This window comes from Mastomys coucha, unplaced genomic scaffold (assembly GCF_008632895.1).
Source record: "Mastomys coucha isolate ucsf_1 unplaced genomic scaffold, UCSF_Mcou_1 pScaffold18, whole genome shotgun sequence".
NCBI classification, from domain to species: Eukaryota; Metazoa; Chordata; class Mammalia; order Rodentia; family Muridae; genus Mastomys; species Mastomys coucha.
In genome coordinates this window covers 67,416,580-67,437,721 of record NW_022196900.1, presented here as the reverse complement: position 1 = coordinate 67,437,721, position 21,142 = coordinate 67,416,580, and the positions used below count along the sequence as shown (strand labels likewise).

General features: G+C 41.0%; 1 protein-coding gene across 1 annotated transcript in view; it reads left to right on the top strand.

The window, feature by feature from the left end:
• The window catches only part of Scp2 (sterol carrier protein 2), a 73,812-nt gene that overhangs the window by 13,358 nt on the left and 39,312 nt on the right, over window positions 1-21,142 (top strand). The window contains exons 4-9 of the mRNA XM_031378119.1: window positions 637-768; window positions 3,908-3,972; window positions 8,476-8,602; window positions 16,453-16,516; window positions 17,597-17,683; window positions 20,678-20,828. Of these exons, the coding sequence (XP_031233979.1) occupies window positions 637-768; window positions 3,908-3,972; window positions 8,476-8,602; window positions 16,453-16,516; window positions 17,597-17,683; window positions 20,678-20,828 (626 nt within the window). The remainder of the gene's footprint in view (window positions 1-636; window positions 769-3,907; window positions 3,973-8,475; window positions 8,603-16,452; window positions 16,517-17,596; window positions 17,684-20,677; window positions 20,829-21,142) is intronic.

The window sequence follows — 21,142 nt, the reverse complement described above, 5'->3', positions numbered from 1 at the left end:
AAAAAAAAAAAAAAAACAAAAAAACCAAAAACACAATTTATATGCAAGAATCAAGTGCCTATGAGCCATCATTTCCTGTATCACACAACTCAGCGAGAGTGAATTATTTACTATTTCCTACATGTTTATTTCCTTCTCTACCTTTATATCATGTTAAGAAAGTGTATGGTGTAAGGTTGTGCTCAGAGACACAGAATAGCAAATTCCACAGTGCAGATTCAGATCCTGCACTGAGACAGGATGAGGCAGGAATAGGAAGACATCAAAAGTGCATGCTTTACTGCCCCATGTGACGCCCAATCCTGGAATCTCAGCTCTCAGGAGGCTACGGCAGGAGGACTGCTATGAGTACCAGGCCATCCTGAGCTATGAGAAAACCTGTCTCAAAAAAGAAAGAAAGCAAAGAAAGAAAGAAAGTACACATAAACTTTTGTTGTGACTGCTTTTTCTGTTTGCACAATGGGGCATAGTCAGTGCTGTGGCTGTTTCTGACTCAGAGGTCATAGTGCATCACTGTCCTGCCTGCGTAGGACACAAGGGCAAGCTATAATAGTGAAAGAATATAAGGTGGGTGTGCTGCACTGCAGCTCCTGGACTTTTATGCTGTGGGTGTTAAGGTTCTATGTTTCTCTATAGGTGATTCCACCTCTGGGCAGAGAGCTATCTATCACAGTTTGGGACTGACGGGCATCCCTATAATTAATGTCAACAATAACTGTTCTACTGGTTCTACTGCTTTGTTTATGGCCCAGCAACTGATTCAAGGAGGTAAGGTGTGCTTTATCATTATTATTTCTTAATGTCTTATCATTACATGTGGGTGTTTTGCCTGCATCTATGTCTGTGCACCACAGAGCTGGAAGAGAGCATTGGATCTCCTGGGATTGGAGTTACAGATGGTTGTGAACCACCTTGTGGGTGCTGGGAATTGAACCTGGGTCCTCTGAAAGAGCAACCTGTGTCCTTAACCACTGAGCTTTCTCTCTAGTTCTTCATGCTTGCTTATTGCTCTAATGTTCTTTTTAAACTTTTTTTGTTTTGTTTTGTTTTGGTTTTGTTTTTTTCAAGATGGGGTTTCTCTGTGTAGCCCTGGCTGTCCTGGAACTCACTCTGTAGACCAGGCTGGCCTTGAACTCAGAAATCTGAGAAGTCTGTCTCTGCCTCCCAAGTGCCGGGACTAAAGGCATGCACCACCATTGCCCCGCTCTACCTATCTATCTTATCTGCCTGTCTGCCTGTCTGCCTACCTACCTACCTACCTACCTACCTACCTACCTACCTACCTACCTAAATATTTGTCTGTGTCCACACTCAGCAAGGCACATACATTGAGGCCAGAGGACAACTTGTAGAAGTTGTTTATTTTCTTTCACCATGTTGGTTATTATTTTCACCAAGGACTAGAGGCATCTTGTTGGTTCTTGTCATGTTCTTAAATAAATACAGGGTTAGTGTTCTCTTTTAATTGCTTCTTGTGTTACCACCAGAGAGAGATTGCTTTAAAACAGATTACCACATATGATGTATTGCTTTAAAAAAACTTTTACTATTTGTTTTTGTGGTATCGGCAATGAAACCAAGGGCCTTGAGGATGCCAGGCAAACACTGCAGCAGCATCCCCATTGCCTCCCAAGGCTTTACTGAAATAAAGTTCCCTGTCATAGAGCTGTAGTCGTAGAGTGCAGCCATCATCCTTGTGCATTTTAGAACATTTTATCACCAGTGACGAAAACCTTGTTTTGAGGGGTAAGATCACAAGCTCCAGAAACCCATTAGCAGCCTCCTGCCTCGCCCACATCCTGGTCCTCACTACTGCTGCTTGCTTCTCTGGGAGCTCATCTGCTCCATCGGTGACTTCATATGATGCACCATGTGACACATGGCCTTTGCCACTTCTTTCATTAAATTTTGCCACACCACCTCCAGTAGGATCTGTGTGGCAAGTTCCACAGACTCAGGTGGTTGACCTCAAAAGGGGGAGGCCTCCTGGAACCGGTTGTGGAACTCTTCGCTGGAGAAAAATTTTTGAGCCGTAGTTCTCTTGGCAACTTATCTGTTTTATGTTTTCTATTCCTTCTTCTATGTACGAGGTGTTCCCGATAGCCTAGGCTAAGATCTTAAGCGAGTATTATGGCTACAAAGCCATCCCTTGAAATAGAGTCACTAAGCCGGGGGGCGGGGGGTGGTGGCGGCGCATGCCTTTAATCAATTAATTAATTAATTGATTAATTTCTGAGTTCGAGGCCAGCCTGGTCTACAGAGTAAGTTCCAGGACAGCCAGGGCTATACAGAGAAACCCCGGGAAAATGAGCGCTTCACTTTATAAATCCTGTATAAGATAGTATTGATAAATATAAACTTTCCCAACAGTAATACTTTATATGGTTGCATGTGTATCATCAGAAGTAAGTTTTGGTATATTGTTTAAGAAAGCCTTAAATAAAAAGAATTAAAACAATTTAAATTTATGTTTTGAAGAGTTACAGAAAAACAGGAGCTAAATGTTAAACAGTAACTGATCATAAAAATTCATTAGCTTGTTCTTGGGAATTTGCCACTAGCCTTAGATGATTTTTGTATTTTGATGTACCAAATGATCATAATGATATTCATTCTACCTGGATGTTTTATTGAAAACACCTTTTTTTGAAGTTGTAAGACTTGGATGATTTTGTATTTTGGTGTACCAAATGATTATTGCTATGTCCATTCTATTTCACTGCTTCACTGCACACAGCTTTTCAGAGCAGTAACACCTGTTTCTCTATGTATAAAACCCCCCTGCTGGAGAGCTGCAAAATACACTCAGATTCAGACTGCCTCTGTGATTGTTTCTGTTTGTCCCCACCAAATCCTTACCCACCTGGCCTCGAGAACCCACATCCCAGGAACCCCTGTTCCCGGCTGGGGTGGTCCGTGGCAAATTTTATTGTTTAAAAGTTCATTCTTATAGCATGTAGCAGTATTCTATTCCTGTTTATGGTCACATAACATCCTACTTCATGGCTAAGTTGTGTTTTGTATGTTCATCCTTTGATGGACATCGTTGTTTCTTTCTTTCTTCTTTTTCTTTTTTCTTTTTGGCTGTTATCAGTAATGCTGTCATAAGCATTTGTGCACAGATTTTTTTTTTCTTGTGGTCAAATATTTTCATATGTGTATATGTCTATATTTATACCTATACAAAGTATATATTCGCATATATTATAGTCTATTTCCAAATACACTGGGCCTTTTATTGGGCCTTCTTCTAGACTACTGATTTGATAATTATTCTGCCGTCCAGGGCTCTGGTTTTTGGAGCTTATTGTCTTACAACTTAAGCTGGTACCCTTCAACCTCTTCTTGGAACATTATCATCTTATTGTTTGGTAAAGTGGATGTCCCTCCATCTCCATCCTTCCCTCCCTCCCTCCCTCTCCACCCACCCCGTGCTGGTGATTGAACTCAGGCCTCCTGCCTGCTACTCACATGCTTTGTCACTGAGCTGCATCCTCCAGAAGTTCTTTCTCTTTTAAAAAGAAAAATTTTCATAGTGTAGTGATGTTTTGTTCTTCATTTGAACTTTAACATAATTTTTGATGTCCTTTTTCTTCTAACACAATTCTTTTTTAGAATCCCCTTTTAAGTTTTTTTTTTTTCTTTCTGAGACAGGGTTTCTCTGTATAGTCCTGGCTGTCCTGGAACTCATTCTGTAGACCAGACTGACCTTGAACTAAGAGATCTACCTGCCTCTGCCTCCCAAGTGCTGGGATTAAAGGCATACACCACCACTGCCCGGCCCCTTTTAAATTTTAATTAAAATAATAATAATTAAGTTTAAAATATTAAGAAATTTATAATAACTTAAAATTTTGTTGAGTGCCTGAAAATTAAAAATTTTGAAATGATTATATATTTTTTTAAGGCTTGGCAAATTGTGTATTGGCTCTTGGGTTTGAGAAGATGGAGAAGGGATCCCTTGGAACAAAAGTGAGTAACTTAATGTTATTTTGGAATTGTTTTAGTATTATGAGAAAACTGTCCATTTGACCATCATAAGTAGAGTTGGTTAGAAAGGAACATAAAATATGATCTGATGTTTAAAAATGCATACATTTTAGGATTTATATGCTTTTATTTCTTTGTGTGTACGTGTACATGTGTGTGTGTGTGTAATTGTATGCTACATGTGTTTGGGTACCTCAGAGGCCATAAGAGGGTATGAAATCCCCTGGATTTGGAGTTATTGGGCTTTACAATGTGGCAGGTAACAGAGCTTGAGTTTTCTGGAAGAGTAGCAAATGCTCTAAACTGCTGAGCCATCTCTCCAGCCCATGATTTGACATTTTATTTTACTATTACAGGGTCTTGTGCAGCCCATACTAGCCTCAGACTCACTTTGTAGTTGAGGATGATTTTGAATTTCTGACTTTCTTCTCTCCAGGCAGGTTCCTTGTTACTTTAAGAAAAACAACTTGCTGTTTCTGTGGCTGAGGCTTGGCCTCCTGCTTGGCCTCAATTCTGTCTTCTGTTTATCCGATTTATCTCCTTCAGTACAACTTTCCACATTTTATATAGGTAATCTGTGCACAAAAGCAGCAGTTCCTCCTCACAGAAACAAGAGTTCCTCTTTTGAGCAGGAAGGAGAGCCTGTTGGTGTGCTGGTCTGAGGGCGATCTTATGGAAGGAGAGAACTGATTCCTGCAAGTTGTCATCTGACCTCCATAGACATGCCATAGCATGCTCACGCACACTCACCTCCATCCTGCACACCAATTAAATATGCTTTTAAGAAATGCTTGCCTCTGCTGGACAGTGGTGGTGCACACCTTTAATCCCAGCACTTGGAAGGCAGTGGCAGGTGGATTTCTGGGTTTGAGGCCAGCCTGGTTTACAGAGTGAGTTCCAGGACAGCCAGGGCTATACAGAGAAACCCAGTCTCGAAAACAAACAAACAAACAAAAAGAAATGCTTGTTTCATTGAGAGAACTAGTTGCAGCAGCTGTACCTGGCAGGGGGCCATTGGCACATTTTACTATTGAGTACAACTGAGGAACTGAATTTTTAATTTAATTTTAATTAATTTAAGGTTAAATTAGTACTCTGTTTCATTATTGAAAAACTTTTGAGTGTATTTGGGATAACTTGGGCCTGTATATCTATTTTTATAACTATGATTTTATGAAATATAAATGTAGTGAGCGTGAAATATTCTCAATGAAAATTTATTTATAAATTGGGATGTATCATAGGTATACAATATATACAGTATTTTGAAGACTTAATTTGGTAAAAGAATATAACTCAGGAGGCAGAGGTGGGCCGATCTCTGTGAGTCTGAAGCCAGCCTAGTCTACATAGTGAGTTCCAGGATAGCCAGGGCTCACCCTGTCTCAAAAAAGTAAATATCTCCCATTCTTACATTTATTACTTGTTGAAATGAATGCTAATACATTTTTCAAAATTACATTTGTGGTTGGGGGAAAAGTACATTGTTGGGATGTGGGCAGGGTAGGTATGGGTGTGCGATGGCCTGCTTGGAGATCAGCGGCTATAGTGGCATTCCTTGCAGGAATCAGTTCTCTCCTTCTGTGAGGTTCCCAGTCATCAAACTCAGGTGGCAAGTGCCTTTACCCCCAAGCCATCTCACCAGCCCCCTCAAGGTTTAATTGGAGTTTTTAGGTACATGCCTAGGCTCCTGCAACTCCAGTTTTCTAGGCTTGGTAATGTATCCTCAATATGCCACTTAAACAGATGAGTAAGGATGGAAAGTGGAGAGATTTATTCAACAAGGCCAGGCTGGGAAGAGGAAGAGATCAGAGGAGCCAAGCACCTCAAGTCCATCTTTGGGGTGCTACCAGGATCATGAGGTTTAAACAGAGGGCAAGAGGTTTGCATAACTAAGCAGTTCCGGAGAGTGTGTGTGCTTCTGCCTATTGTTGGTGTAGCTTGCATCTGTCCTGCAATGTGCTCCCAAGGTGCTTCAAAACATCCTTTAAATATCTTACTACAGTTGTGTGTGTGTGTGTGTGTGTGTGTGTGTGTGGTGTGCATGTGTGGGAGGGTGGATGTGCACATGCCATGGTTTAAGTGTGGAGGTCAGAGGGCAACTTTCAGGCATCAGGCCTCTCCCTCCCAGGTAGGTTCCGGGGATTGAACTCAGGCCATCAGACACTACCTGATCCTCATCCTGCTTAGCTCCGCATCTGAAACCCCCAGCTCCACTCCTGCGTTGGGTGTCTGTTCTCACTGTCCCATCTGCCCAGGTTATTCTTTCTTCAGCCTTTGCAGCCCCACCTAACCCTCTGACTGTTGTCGTGAGCTCCAGTTTATATAAGTACACTGCAGCTGTCTTCAGACACACTAGAAGAGGCCATCAGATCCCATAACAGATGGTTGTGAGCCACCACATGGTTATTGGGATTGAACTCAGGATCTCTGGAAGACCACTCAGTGCTCTTAACCGCTGAGCCATCTCTCCAGCCCTTCCCCCTCAGTTTTTATCCTCCTAACATCTATTCTGGGTTTATAGAATCATATTTGCATATTGACTGAGTCCTTTTCTCCCCAATCCAAGTGCCTGATGAACAGATTCTTTTTTTCCCCCGAGACAGGGTTTCTATGTATAGCCCTGGCTGTCCTGGAACTCACTCTGTAGACCAGGCTGGCCTGTAACTCAGAGACCCACCTGCCTCTGCCTCCCAAGTGCTGGGATTAAAGGCATGCGCCACCGCCGCCCTGTGATGAGCAGACTCTTAAGCTGGCACATTCATGCCTTTATTCTCTGCGTTCAGTTACTGCTGAGTAGTGGATGGTGGAGGTTTGGTAAACCTGGTTTTTGTTTTGTTTGTTTGTTTTGTGGGTTGGTTTTGTTTTTTAAATTCACTGGGTAGAGAGATGGCTCAGCAGTCAGGATGTACTGTCTGCTCTTCCAGAGGATCTGCACCTGGCTGCCAGCATCTCTACATGGTGACTCAGAGCCATCTGGGGGTCACTAGGCACATACAAGGTACACAACCATGCATGCAGCTAAAACACCCACACTTAAAAAATAACAAATATTTTTAAAAACCCAAGAGAAACATTTAAATGCACACTTATTTTGTATGTGTGTCCGTGTGTCTTTCCCATGGCATGGCACAAAAGAGAAGGTTCGAGGACTACTTGTTGGTTCTGTTGTTCGACCACCTCGGTACCCAGGGAGCCTTTACCCACTGAGCTGTCTCTCTGGCTCTGGAAACATCTCTTAAAAGAATTAATAAGCCAAGCATAGTGATCTCAGGTCTCTATGAATTCTCCAGCCTGGTCCACATAGTGAGTTCTAGAACAGCCACGCCTATATAGAGAGTCCTTATCTCTCTTTGTGTGTGTGTGTGTGTGTGTGTGTGTGTGTGTGTGTGTGGAGTCCCTATCTCAAAAACAAAAACTGGGAGAAAGAAAAAAAAATCAAGGAGATATTTGTTGTAGTAAATATTTAATTTAAAAATTGAGGTTTCTAGGCCAGGCAGTGGTGGCACCTGGCTTTAATCCCAGCACTTGGGAGGCAGAGGCAGGCGGATTTCTGAGTTTGAGGCTAGCCTGGTCTATAGAGTGAGTTCCAGGACAGCCAGGGCTACACAGAGAAACCCTGTCTCGAAAAACCAAAAAAAAAAAAAATAAATAAATTTGAGGTTTCTGTCCCACCTTTGATCGTTCAGTTCCCAGATAAAAGACACACAATCTTTATATTTATGATAAGCCTTTAATGCATCAAAGCTGGGAAATATTTACACTCTAGGCTATTAGACTCTACCTCCCCATCAATAACCCCGAGTTATAACTTGCCATGTTCCATCTGAGCTGCTCTTAACGCCAGTTGGCCAGCTCTTGTGCCATGTTTTTGTGACTCTCCTAACACAAGGTAACTTCTCTCCTCCTCAGGGTCTCTCCTTTCTCCCTCACTTTACCCCCAACCAGATAACTCCAAACCCACCCACTTTTGATCCCTCCAGTAACTGGCTGTTGCCAATTTTATTTAACCAATAGTTTTAAATTAAGGAACAAGGTCTGTACAACAAAAGCTTGCAAATATGAGAATTCACTTGTAGTCCTAGATCTTATAATACATAGCAATAGATTAAACCTCAACATACATAACTTACATACATACATACATATCATAGACCCCCTGATACTAGCACCTTGGGGATTAGATTTCAGCATATATATATGGGGAGGGGTCCTGCGTGTCCCAAACTGGCCTCTGACTTCCTATATAACTAAGCCTAGTCTTAAACTCTTGACCCTCCTGCCTCTATCTCCCAAGTAGTGGGATGTGCCACTATACCCATATTTTCATGTTTTCCTGCTACAAAGTATTTCTTGATGATTTTATTCACATTGACTATTTTGGTTTACTGTGCTCTCAGGGAAAGCAAATGTCTTGACAATAGTGTAAGTTGCAGAGACATGTTTATGTGAGAAGCTCATTAAATTTTATTTTTCTCTTGTAAGTATTCAGATCGGACCATTCCAATTGACAAACATCTTGATGTCTTGAATAATAAGTATGGATTGTCTCCCCATCCATTTGCTCCTCAGATGTTTGGGTCTGCTGGAAAAGAACATATGGAAAAATATGGTATGTTAAAAAACAACATCCTGGCCGGACAGTGGTGGTGTATGCCTTTAATCCCAGCACTTGGGAGGCAGAGGCAGGCGGATTTCTGAGTTTGAGGACAGCCAGGGCTATACAGAGAAACCCTGTCTCAAACAAACGAACAAACAAAACAAAACAAAACAAAACAAAAACCAAAAACAACATCCTAGGCTGGAGAGATGGCCCAATTGGTTAAGAGCACTGACTGTTCTTCCAGAGGTCCTGAGTTCAATTCCCAGCAACCACATGGTGGCTCACAACCATCTGTAATGGGATTGGATGCCCTCTTCTGGTGTGTCTGAAGACAGCTACAGTGTACTCATATATATAAAATAAACAAATCTTCAAAAAAAAAAAAAAACCAACAACATCCTTTAGAGCAGCAGTTCTCAATCTGTGGGTCTCAACCCCTTGATGGAGGTCAAACAACCTTTCCCAGGGGTCACCTAAGGCTGTAATACATGGTAGATATTTATATGATTCATAACAGTAGCAAAATTAGTTATAAAGTAGCAACAAAAATAATTCCATGCTTGGGGGGGTCCCAATACCATGATGAATTATATTAAAGGATCACAGCAGTAGGAAGGTTGAGAATCACTTCTTTAAAGCCTGGGTGTGATGACCCATCTAATTACAGCACAGAGGTATTTGGATCTTCTTGAGTTCAAGGCCAGCTTGGTCCACATAATGAGCTCCAGGTCAGCCAAGCATGTATAGTGAGATCCTACCTTAAAATAACAACAAAAACAACACCCTTCAGGCTTATTACTAGTTAGTTCGTGCAATAAGAAATAGCAGGTATTTGTTAAGGACATGTGGAAGATATTGGGATATTTAAGATATAAAATACTTTTGAATACATTTCTTTTTATTTTTTATGTGTATGGTGTTTTGCCTGTGTAATCACATGCATGTCTGGTGCTCTTGGAGACCAGAAGAGGGCATCAGATCCTCTGGAACTGGAGTTATAAGTGGTTGTCACCTACTGCGTGGGTGCGGGCGGGGGGTGGGGGAAGGATTAAACCTAGGGCTCTACAAGCGCTCTACCAACTGAGCTACCTTTGCAGACCCCCTCCCCAACCTCTTTGGTCAGACCACTAACCCTGTTCATGAAGGTCCTGCTCCTGGTACTAGCACCTTGGGGATTGGATTTCAGCATGGGATGCTGGTCAGGACATGAGCATTCCGTTCACTGCCCACCTCCTGTAGAGGCCCCATCTCCTAGTTATTGAGGCCAGACTCTCAACATTCGAATTTAGGAGGGAGGGTATTAGGAATATCTTTGAGGTCCTTTGATAATGTTACAGATGAGGGCCTAAAATCTCACTGGGAAGAAGTGGAGATCCCCAACTGTGAAGTCAGTAACTGTCACTGTGTAGCAAGGGGAGTCTTTTTCAGTTGTTTCTGTATTTGTTTGTGGGTGCTGGCAGGTGAATGACTGCAGGACCTTGCACCTTGCTCACACTGGCTCTGCTGTTCTTCCTTTACAGCACTGGAGGCTGAGTCCACCAGCCTGGGTTTCATCTTAACTAGAATAGCAGGAAGACATGAAAGCCATACTGATAGTATCCGTTCTCCAGTTATGTGAGGCTTGGTAGAAGTGAGTCAGACTGTTATAAGTTGCTAGTAGACATGAAAATTTAGCAGTTTCTCTTCCATGAATACCTCCTGGGTTTACCTGCAATGTATGGAAGGTGTTTATATGTGGTGGATATCAAAGCACTGTGTGTGGAAGACTGTGAATAACCTTGGCTCTCCAGGAGAGTGCTGGGTTAAGTAATCAGCTTGAGTGGTTTTTGTTTTTTAAAAGTTATAAAGACTTTTGCAACAAATTGTTTGAATGTCATAAATACTTTAAGTTTCCTCTCTTTCTAGATAATGAATGTGACCAGATTACAATTTTGTTGATGATGATGATAATGATGATGATGATGATGATGATGATGATGATGATGATGATGGAGCATATGTGTGTGGAGGTGGAAGGGCAGCTTTTGGGAGTCAGATCTCACCTGCCTCCTTGTCAAGGCAGGGTCTCTCTTCCTGCTTCTGCCCTGCACTGTGTATTCCAGTATAGTGGTCCTTGGACTTGTGAATGATTCTCCTCTCTCTGTCTCCCTTCTCTCCATAGGTCCACTGTGATTACAGATATGTGCTGCTGCACCTAGATATTTAACTAGGTTCTGCATATCAAACTCAGGCCATGAGACTTGTGTTGCAATCTTTCATACCCACTGAGCCATCTCCCTGGTCCAATAGCTTAAACATTGCAGTTGTTCATGCTTGTCAGTGAGAGTTTATCAATTTTCAAAGATAGTATGACTCACTTTTAGACTTTTGAAAAATTGTGGCTCTAATGGTTCTCACTTTTTTTTTTTTTTTGAGGCAGGCTTTCTCTGCACAGTAACTCGCTCTGTAGACCAGGCTGACCTCAAATTCACAGAGATCTGCCTGACTCTGCTCCCCGAGTGCTGGGTTTAAAAGGCATGCACCACTAGGAGCTTTCACATTTGTTCCGAAATAATTTCAGACTTAATGGCAATGTTGCACAAAATATTCCTAATACCTTTCTTTCTAGATCATTTATATTTTACTATGATTTTTTGGGGGGGTATCTTTCTCTATATTATTGTATAACTTAAATATTTAAGAGCGGGCCAAGAGTAGTGGCATCTACCTTTAATTCCAGTCTGATCTGCACAGTGAGTTCCAGACCAGCTAGGGCTAAAAAATGGCCTAAATATCCTGCCTAAGAATGAGTAAGTTACAGACTTTCACAGCAAATTATAACAGTCAAATCAACATAGTACATATATTATGTAAATCAAGTCTAATAATCAAAATCAAGAAGTTGGTATCAAATCAAATACAGCAATGTGTGTGTCTGAGCTGTTGCAGGGACTTGCTTGAGTCCAGGCCTCCAAAGGCAGTCCAGACACCGTACATAGCAAGACCTCAAGCTCTCTCTGCTTCAAGGAAAAAAACTAGTTAATGTTGACATGATACTGTTTCTGCCTATTTCTAGCTTCATTATCATTTCACAAATAATCCCCCTTTTGTCTTAAAAGCCCTTCATAATTTAATCTACTTGAATTTTTTTAAAAAAATTTACTTTTAATGTGCATGACTATTTTGCTTGTTGTACACCTATAAAGCTGGTGTCCACAGAGACCAGAAGAGGGCAGTGGATCCCCTGAAATTGGAGTTGCAAATAGCCATGTAGGTGCTGGGAATTGAACCCAGGTCCTCTGCAAGAGGTGCCAGTACTCTTAACCGCTGGGCCATCTCTCCAGCCCTCTCTTGTTTATTTTTCAATGTTTTGTTGGTCTTTATTTTTCTTCAAAACAAGGCTCCTCTATTTATCCCTGGCTGTCTGGAATTCTGTACACCAGGCTGTCCTCAAATTCAGAGATCTACCTGCCTCCGCCCCCGCCCCCGCCTCCGCCTCCGCCTCCTGAATGCTAGTTTTAAAGGTGTGTGCTGCCACCACTTGGCTTGCTTTTATTTTATTTTTATTTTATTTTTTATTTTGTTTTGTTTTATTTTATTAAGACAGGGTCTCATGAAGCACAGACTGGCCTAAATTCTGTATATCCAGGCTGGCCTTGAACTCTTGATCCCTCTACTCCTGACTCTTAAGTGCCTAGATTACAGGTGTGTACCCCAATGCTCTGCTGTAATCGACAACTCCCTCCCCTTTTTGGATTGCACTTATTGAGTTTAGATGTTATTTTATTTTGTTTTTGAACTTAAGTCTTCAATAGTTAGTCTTCATTTACCACACTGAAATCACACAGTTTATTTCCTGTGGTGCTGGGGATTGTGGGCCTGTAGTAGTCAAGCGCTCTGTCCTGAGCCCTAGCCCATTAGCCCCTGGGGTTTCTGGATTTTAGGTTTTTTTTAATTATTATTTTTTTTTATTTTTTATTAGTCCTTTGAGAATTTTGTACAATTTTTTTTAAGATTTATTTATTTTATGTATGTGAGTACACTGTCGCTGTCTTCAGACACACCAGAAGAGGACATTAGATCCTATTACAGATGGTTGTGAGCCACCATGTGATTGCTGGGAATTGAACTCAGGACCTTTGGAAGAGCAGTCAGTGCTCTTAACCACTGAGCCATCTCTCCAGCCCAGGTTTTAGTTTTATACTTGCCTCATAAAAAGATTGTTTTTCAGTTTTAATGCTCCGCAACCATTTAAGGAGTGTCAGAACCGCATGCTCTTTATAGATGTGGTAGAATTGTGTGTGACACTGTTTGAGTCAGAGTTTTAGGGAGACAGGTGGAGGTAGTTGTCTAGTGATTGTCTGTGTGTCCTTTTGTCCTTTGTTCTTTCCTCTTTCCTTCCGCCTTCTCCCCTCCCCACCCCTTCAAGATTAATGTAGCTGCTGAGGCTAGCCTCTGACTCTTAAGTAGCTTAGGATGACCTTGAATGCCTAGTCCTCCCTTTGTCACCTTCTGAGTGTTGGGGTGACAGGCTTGTGTCACCATATCCCATTTTTGCTTAGGATTGAACCCAGGGCCTCCTAAATGCTAGGCAAGATCCCTTCCTACCAACTGATATACACCCTTAACCTAGTTTTCTCTATTTCTTTTAGGTTAAATATTTTATTGCTAGTGGGATCAATTTTAGTAAATCTCTATTTTTCCAGTAAATTATCTGTTTCGCTTAGATTTTTCAGAGCAACTTGATTATGACTCTAAAAAGTAACATCACTGGATTTCTGAGTTCGAGGCCAGCCTGGTCTACAGAGTGAGTTCCAGGACAGCCAGGGCTATACAGAGAAACCCTGTTTTGGGGGAAGAAGAAAAAAAAAAGTAACATCACTAATAACTAATTTTTAAAAACTGTTTACAATTTCAACTTTTATTTCTAGGGGTCTGGGAAGAAGGCTCAGATAAGAGAACTTGCTGTGCAATTGTGAGGACCCAAGTCAAATCCCCAATGCCCATACAGCACATACAGATACCATGCACACACATGCACACACAAATAAGTGGTAATTTTTAAGAGCCCTTTATTTCTATTCTAGGAGCATTTTTCTCTGCGTGTTCACACTTGGGGAGGGCGCCGGGGAGGGCGTCATCTCTCAAGTGACTGTGGGCAGCGGTTGGCTCCTGTCCTCTCTCCTCTACTGTTTTTCCTCTGGCTGCTCTTGTTACCCTAAAGGTTTGTGGTTAGAATTTGGCCTTTTTTTTGCATTAGTCTTTTCTTTTTCTTAACTTACAGAGATTCTGAGGTTTGGGTACTGCTGGTTTTCCTGATTATATGGTACACTCATGCTTTTCTTTCTTGTTTGTATTATTTTTGGAGGCTATAGAGACAGATGTAGCAGCTTCCATTGGCCTTAGAAATCCTGGTGCTGGTGTATTTTTCAACTTACATGCTTACTTAAGCTTTATATTACCTGGAATGGCTTAATAATTTTCTAGTCTAAAATTTGAAATAGTTGAAATTGTTTTTGTTTGTTGACAGGGTCTACAGTGTACCCCAGGCTGGCTTAGAGCTCAGTGTGTAACCCAGGCTAGCCTGGAATTCATGCAGACCTCTTGCTTGACTCTCCCTCCTGAGTACTTAGCTTATAGGCATCAACTACTGTGTCTAACTTAACTTGATAGACTCAGCAGATTTTTGTGGTTTTATAATTTAATTCTAGGAGGCTGAATTTTTTTTATACTTTTTATACTAAGTATATTCTTTGAACAGCCAAACTTTTCTTTTTAAGGGGGAACATTTGGGGGTGGGGGATTTATGCAATTGAAGATGACCTTGAACTCTTAATCTTCCTTTCTCTACTGCAAGTGCTGGGATTACAGGTATTTTCTTCTATGCCTGGTAACATCCAATAAGAATTAATTGGCAGTTTAGGGTTAGTGGTCATCTAACCTTTGGCTAGTATCAGGCTTAAGAAATACATGGTAAATGGGCTGGTGAGATGGCTCAGCGGGTAAAAGCACAGACTGCTCTTCCAAGGTCGTGAGTTCAAATCCCAGCAACCACATGGTGGCTCACAACCATCTGTAATGAGGTCTGACACTCTCTTCTGGTGTGTCTGAAGACAGCTACATTGTACTGACATATAACAATAAATAAATCTTAAAAAAGAAAGAAAGAAAGAAAGAAATACATGGTAAGTGATCGCCAGGGTCCTTTTCTGAGAGATGTTCTTTTATATGTTCGAGTCAGTGAAAAGCCCTGTCTTAAAAACAAAATAAAACAAAAACAACCAATAAAACACCTCAAACCAAACCAGAAACAACAACAACAACAAAACCTTCAAATCTCTTTTCCTGTAATTTTTCCCATGGTCTTTATTTTATTTTGAGACAGGATCTCATTGTACAGCCTTGGCTAACCTGGAATTTGAAAGTGTAGACCAGGCTGGCTTCAAACTCAGAACCTGCTTCTGCCTCCTAAGTACTGGAGGTAATGGCATGTACCGTAGCATCTTTCCCTATTTTATTGTATTTTTTGAGACAAGGTTCAATGTAGTCCAGGCTGGCCTTAAACTCTTGGTCCTTCTTGCTTCCACTTCCTATGTGTTGGGATTATAAGTGTTTGGCACCACTCTTGAAAACACTTGGCCAGTTTTCCTGGCAACTGCATCACACCGTTAGAGCGCCTGAGTCTGTACATAAATAGAACCTCAGAATAGAACCTATTCCAGGATGGGCGGTGGTGGTGCATGCCTTCTATCCCGGCACTGGGAGGCAGAGGCAGGCAGAGCTCTGTGAGTTCAAAGCTATCCTGTGCTACATGCTGAGTTCTAGGCCTACCAAAGGCTAAATAGTGAGACCTTGTCTCAAAACAACACAACACAAAACAAACAAATAATTCCCTCCTTAAAGATCTGGAAAGCTTGCATAATGCCCTGGATGTAACTTTCCTAAAGACCCTCTGCTGTGTCATAAAGGGAGGTTGTTAGGATTGCTTGTTTGTTTTTTTTTTTCTTTCTTTCTTTTTTTTGGTTTTTTTGAGACAGGGTTTCTCTGTGTCGCCTTGGCTGTCCTGGAACTCACTCTGTAGACCAGGCTGGCCTCGAACTCAGAAATCAGCCTGCCTCTGCCTCCCAAGTGCTGGGACTAAAGGTGTGCGCCACCACCACCTGGCCGGTTGTTGGGATTGTTTACCAGGCCCCTGGAGGACGTGATTGACACCCACTCACTCCAGACTTGGGAATGTCTGGCAGACACTGGATCACTGTTGGCAATACTCTCCAGCTACACACTATGCACCAGGCTGTGTTTTCTTCTTTCTTTTTTTTAAAGATTTATTTTATTTATTTTAGGTGTATGAGTATACTGTAGCTATACAGATGGCCGTGAGCTATCATGTGTGTGGCTGCTGGGAACTGAACTCAGGACCTCTGCCGGCTCTGATCCATCCTGCCCTGCTCTGTCCGGCATAATTCACTGTAGCTGTCTTCAGACGCACCAGAAGAGGGCGTCCGATCTCATTACGGGTGGTTGTGAGCCACCGTGTGGTTCCTGGGATCCGAACTCAGGATCTTCGGAAAAGCAGTCAGTGCTCTTACCGCCGAGCCATCTCGCCAGCCCCAGGCTGTGTTTTCTAGTTCTTGAAACCAAATCCTAATTGTACTAAATAGAATAGACAGTTTGAACTGTTTTTAATCTCATACGTCTCTTGATTCTATTTATGAAATGCTCCAATTTTAATTATAACAAATTCTATGAGTGATCACTGTCTTTAACCCTGATACCAGTGCAAGAGAAACTATGGAGATGTTTAGCCATACACTGAGTTCCACCGTGACATTTGGGGCTGTAGAAAACAGCTCATTGATAGATGTTTGCTCTCTCTGCAGGAACAAAAGTTGAACACTTTGCAAAAATTGGATGGAAAAATCATAAACACTCAGTTAATAACCCGTAAGTATTTCAAAGGCATGACATGAAAATCTGGTCTGTCCTACCATGTAATATGCAGTTGTATTCTCAGAAACCAAGTGTGAGATCACAAAGATATTAGCATGGATGTTTGTTTGTTTGTTTGTTTGTTTGTTTTATAAAAGAAAGACTTATACCAAAATCATACATTGTTTGATTTTGCCATTCTAGTTATTGGCTTATTTATACTTAAAATATCATTGTAGCCTAATGGTTCTTTTCTTTCTTTCTCCCTCTCTTCCTTCCTTCCTTTCTTTTTTCTTTCTCTTTTCTCTTTCTTTCTTTTGATTGGAGATTCAGAGTTTGAGAGAATGCCTTCAATTTATGGCATCCTCCTGCATCAGCTTCCTAAGTACTGGTGGATTGTAGGCATGTTTTTTTTTCCACCTGGCTTTAATGATTCTTTTAAATAAGAATAAGAGTGATAAGTATTTAAAAATTTGATTGGGGTTGATGATGTAAGTTAGTGGTAGAGCTAGTGATTAGCATATATGAGATCCTAGATTCATTTCTTTGCCCAACAAAAACAATCATAAAATGCATATTAAGTTTATAACTGAGATGAATTTCAGTCACTTTAGTGTTATGAACTTATTCTGGCAAAGCAACATAATTAGTTATATCCAAAAAATAATCTAAAGTAAATGATATCAGATGTATTCAAATTTATTGTCCATTGACAATCTCTGAATGCTTATTGGTAGTGCAATTTGTGGTTCATAGCATGAACTCAGTGTTGTTTGGGGGAAAGTGATCCATTGGGAACTGAATTGATGCCACATAATTAGAATCTGTATAAAAACAATGCCAAACATGTACAATGCTTGATCATTTTCTTTTGCCATTGACACCATAAAAATGTCATGGACTGGATGAGTTATAAAGGAGGAATTGGATTTATTTTGCCCTGTGTTTTTGAGCATGCAAGGTCAGAGGCTGCCTCCTCCTCTTTTTTTTTTTCTTTTGGATCTCACTTTGTAGACCAGGCTGGCCTCCAACTCGGAGACCAACCTGCCTTACTGTTGCTTCTTCACTTCTTATAACCACTTATCTTGTGTTTAGGTATTCCCAGTTCCAAGATGAATACAGCTTAGATGAAATAATGAAATCAAAACCAGTTTTCGATTTTCTGACCATCTTACAATGCTGGTAAGAAAAGCATGGTAGCACTTCGTAGACACGACCGGTCTCCTCCCTACCTGTCCCTCAGTGGCTAACCCTCATGCTGTCTCTGCAGCATCTATAGAATGACCAATGTCCTCCTCACTCTGGTTACTTCAGGAGAGTGTACCCTTATTTCCTGTGGCTTCTTTGAGGCTGATCTCCTCCTGTCATGAGAAGATACGTTCGTTTTACTTTTTCCTTCTCTAGAAACTTCTGTTTGCTTTGACTGTTTTCTGTTTATTCATTAAAAATGTGCCTTAGATGCCAGTGCAGCCGAAGGTTCTTGGAGCAGTAGACTTCAAGAGGGAAAAGGCTCTAGCAATTAACGCTTTACTTAACACCATGCTGTTTTACAATGAGGTGATAATTGCCAGACTGCCCTTTCTGGCCCAAAAAGAACTTAAGCAAGCCAGCTACAGTAGCAAAGTGACTTAGACTTTAAAAAGGTAAACTTTGGTTTGGTTTCCCTGTAGACTTCAATACAGGAAGTTTTATTCTGTGGTAGATAAGAGCAGAAAGGAAAGAAGGAATTGTAGCTCTGACGATGCTCATAGTCACATCTTGAAACTTGCCTGCCACTCTCTCACTCTTGGGACATCGACTGAGTCCTGTGTAGTTCTGTGTACACGCCTGGCTGAGTGCTGGAGATACTCTCTGGGATGCAATTAAAACAAATGCTCAGCTGTCACCTGTTACAAACTGAGGGACAGCCTACTAAGAAAATCCTTCCCAATTTGCTGGAGGCCTCAGATGTGGGGCACCCCCGCCCCCTTTTCACAGCTTACTGTAGGTCTGTGTTGAGATCTCAGGGGACTTACCTCTGGATTTTCTATATTTCTGCTCTATTCTGTCCCAATTTCTAAAAGGGGTTCAGACTGAGTTCTTATAACAAAGCTGGAGTGGTGTGAGCTCATAGTTGTGTCTGCTGGGGGCCAGCCCCCATGGTTTTTCTTTCTTCTTTGCTCTTGTGGCAGCGGAGAGGAAGAGCTTCAGTAGGGGTAAGACTTGGTTTTACAAGATAGTTATGGTTGCTGTATAATAATAATAAAACGTTTACCTTTTTTAAGTCTAAGTCACTTTGCTACTGTAGCTGACTTGCTTAAGTTCTTTTTGGGCCAGAAACTGCAGTCTGGCAATTATCACCTCATTGTAAAACAGCACGGTGTTAAGTAAAGCGTTAATTGCTAGAGCCTTTTCCCTCTTGTCCAAATGCCTCTTGCTTGTCAGGCGAGGGGGAAGTTTAGAACAAATAAACTACTGAACCAGGAGAAGAGAATCAAGGTCGCAGAAGGAAAAACCTTTAGACGAGCAAATATGGATTAAACTCACATAAATTCATATACAGATTCATGCATACACATTCATAAATCTCCATTTGAACCAGTCGGGCCCCACATAAATTCATATACAGATTCATGCATACACATTCATGAATCTCCATTTGAACCAGTTGGGCCCAGCTTACATATTTATCTCATAATTACATACTTACACACACACACACACACACACACACACACACACACACACACACACACACACAAGTCTGTAAGAAGAAAGCTTTGTTCTCTTTAGTAAGAGTAAGCCTGCCTTGCTATTAAGAGGCCTGTTCTGTCCCATGGTAAGGAGAAACCTGCCTTCTCCTTCTCTCTTTACAGCTTCTTCTTTTTTCCTCTGTCCCTCTGCATTCAGCACATTGCTCTCCTAGTTTTTTTATGTTACCTATAGTTTCTAAGTTATTCCACTCTGCATTCTCCTAATCTTGCTCTCTCTCCTCGTGCTCTGATGTCACAATGCTCTTTCTCCCAATGCCTTACTCCCAGTGCTTTTTCTCCAATGTTCTTTCTTCACATGTGATCTTTCCTAGTCTTTTGTACCTTTTCTAGGAGAATAGATCACATGGGTTTTTCTAAGGATCCATTTTTTTTTTTTACAAAAGTTCGATAGAAGTTCAAACATAAATTCAAATCATAAATTGATAAGAAATTTACAGCAGAGAATGTTACATGCATATCCATTAAGAGTAATTATCTTGCTAAACACTCATTAACTGTCACTAGCTCAACAGGTTCCTGGAGAGTTAAAGATTATAAAGTTTGTAACTAAGTATTAATGAAGTTTCATATACATAAACTCAGTCAGTATTTTATCTTCTGTTCTTGCACCTATAGTAAATCCTTAGTTCCCTTTTTATGACCTTTGGTTAATAGTTTTACAACTTTTGGAATGTGCTCTGAGAGGAGATGCCTGCTTGCTATCTCAGAAACAATCAACTCATGACACTTGAAGACTGGCAGAGTTCTCATTGCAGTTTTGACATCAGAAAAGATTTAATAGCAGTCCTATTTTAAAAGAGCTTAAAAATTACTAATATAATTTTAGGAATTCTTATAAGATCATCATAAGAATTAAGAAATCATTTATTTTATATAGCATCACTATAAGACAATACATCTTCGTTGTTCTGCAGAAATCTGTTCAAAAGGTAGTGATTGTTATATATACCTAATAATAACAAGAAAGGCATATAAATAGCAGGAATCTTTCCTAAAATGAAAAATCCTGGGCCTTCCATACAGGAGCAAACCTGTTGTAGATTTTAGTCCAAGGTAGAACCATCTCAGGAAATCACCTGCTAGTTTTTAGCTTCTAGATGGCTCCTGGCATGTATCTTCATAGTATTAAGATAGGAAGCAGCCTTTTAGATTCACTCCACAGAAAGTCTCCAGAAATTGCCCCTTGCATATCCAGGATTCTTTCAGTGAGAGTTTGAGGGAGAGACTGCTGACTGAGCAATGAGGACCATTTGAGGTCTTGCTAGAGCTCAGCCTCAACAGGATGGATGTGCAGTTTTAACTGTAAATATCACAGAGAAGACTGTGAGTTGGCCAGGAAGCATGCTTGGTCTTTCTTCTCGTAGCTCCTAGTCTGAAACCCAAGGAGATGCTGGCCTAAGTAATTATCTTCCCTTCTGGTTAGTCCCACATCAGATGGCGCTGCAGCAGTGGTTCTGTCTAGTGAGGAGTTTGTGCAGAAGTACGGCCTGCAGTCCAAAGCTGTGGAAATTGTGGCACAGGAGATGGTGACTGACTTGCCCAGTACGTTTGAAGAAAACAGTGTTATTAAAATGGTATGTCAGAGATTCTTTTTTTAAAAAATCAAATTAAGAAAATAGTAAAAATCAATTTAAGAAAATAGTAATTAAGAAAATAGCATCTTATTGTCATTAGCTCCAGAGGGTATTATAAAACTTGATCTAGAAAGGTTCTCATTGTAGCCCATCCTTAAGGGTTTGTGAGGGAGATGGACTTGGTACATTCCTGCAATCGGGGCATAGAAGAAGGAGGATCAAGAATTCAGGGGTAGCCTCAGCTATATTGCTACCCCTAACTAAGTGTTATTTAGGTTGAAGCCATGAGTAAGGTATTTTAATTCATTAGACAT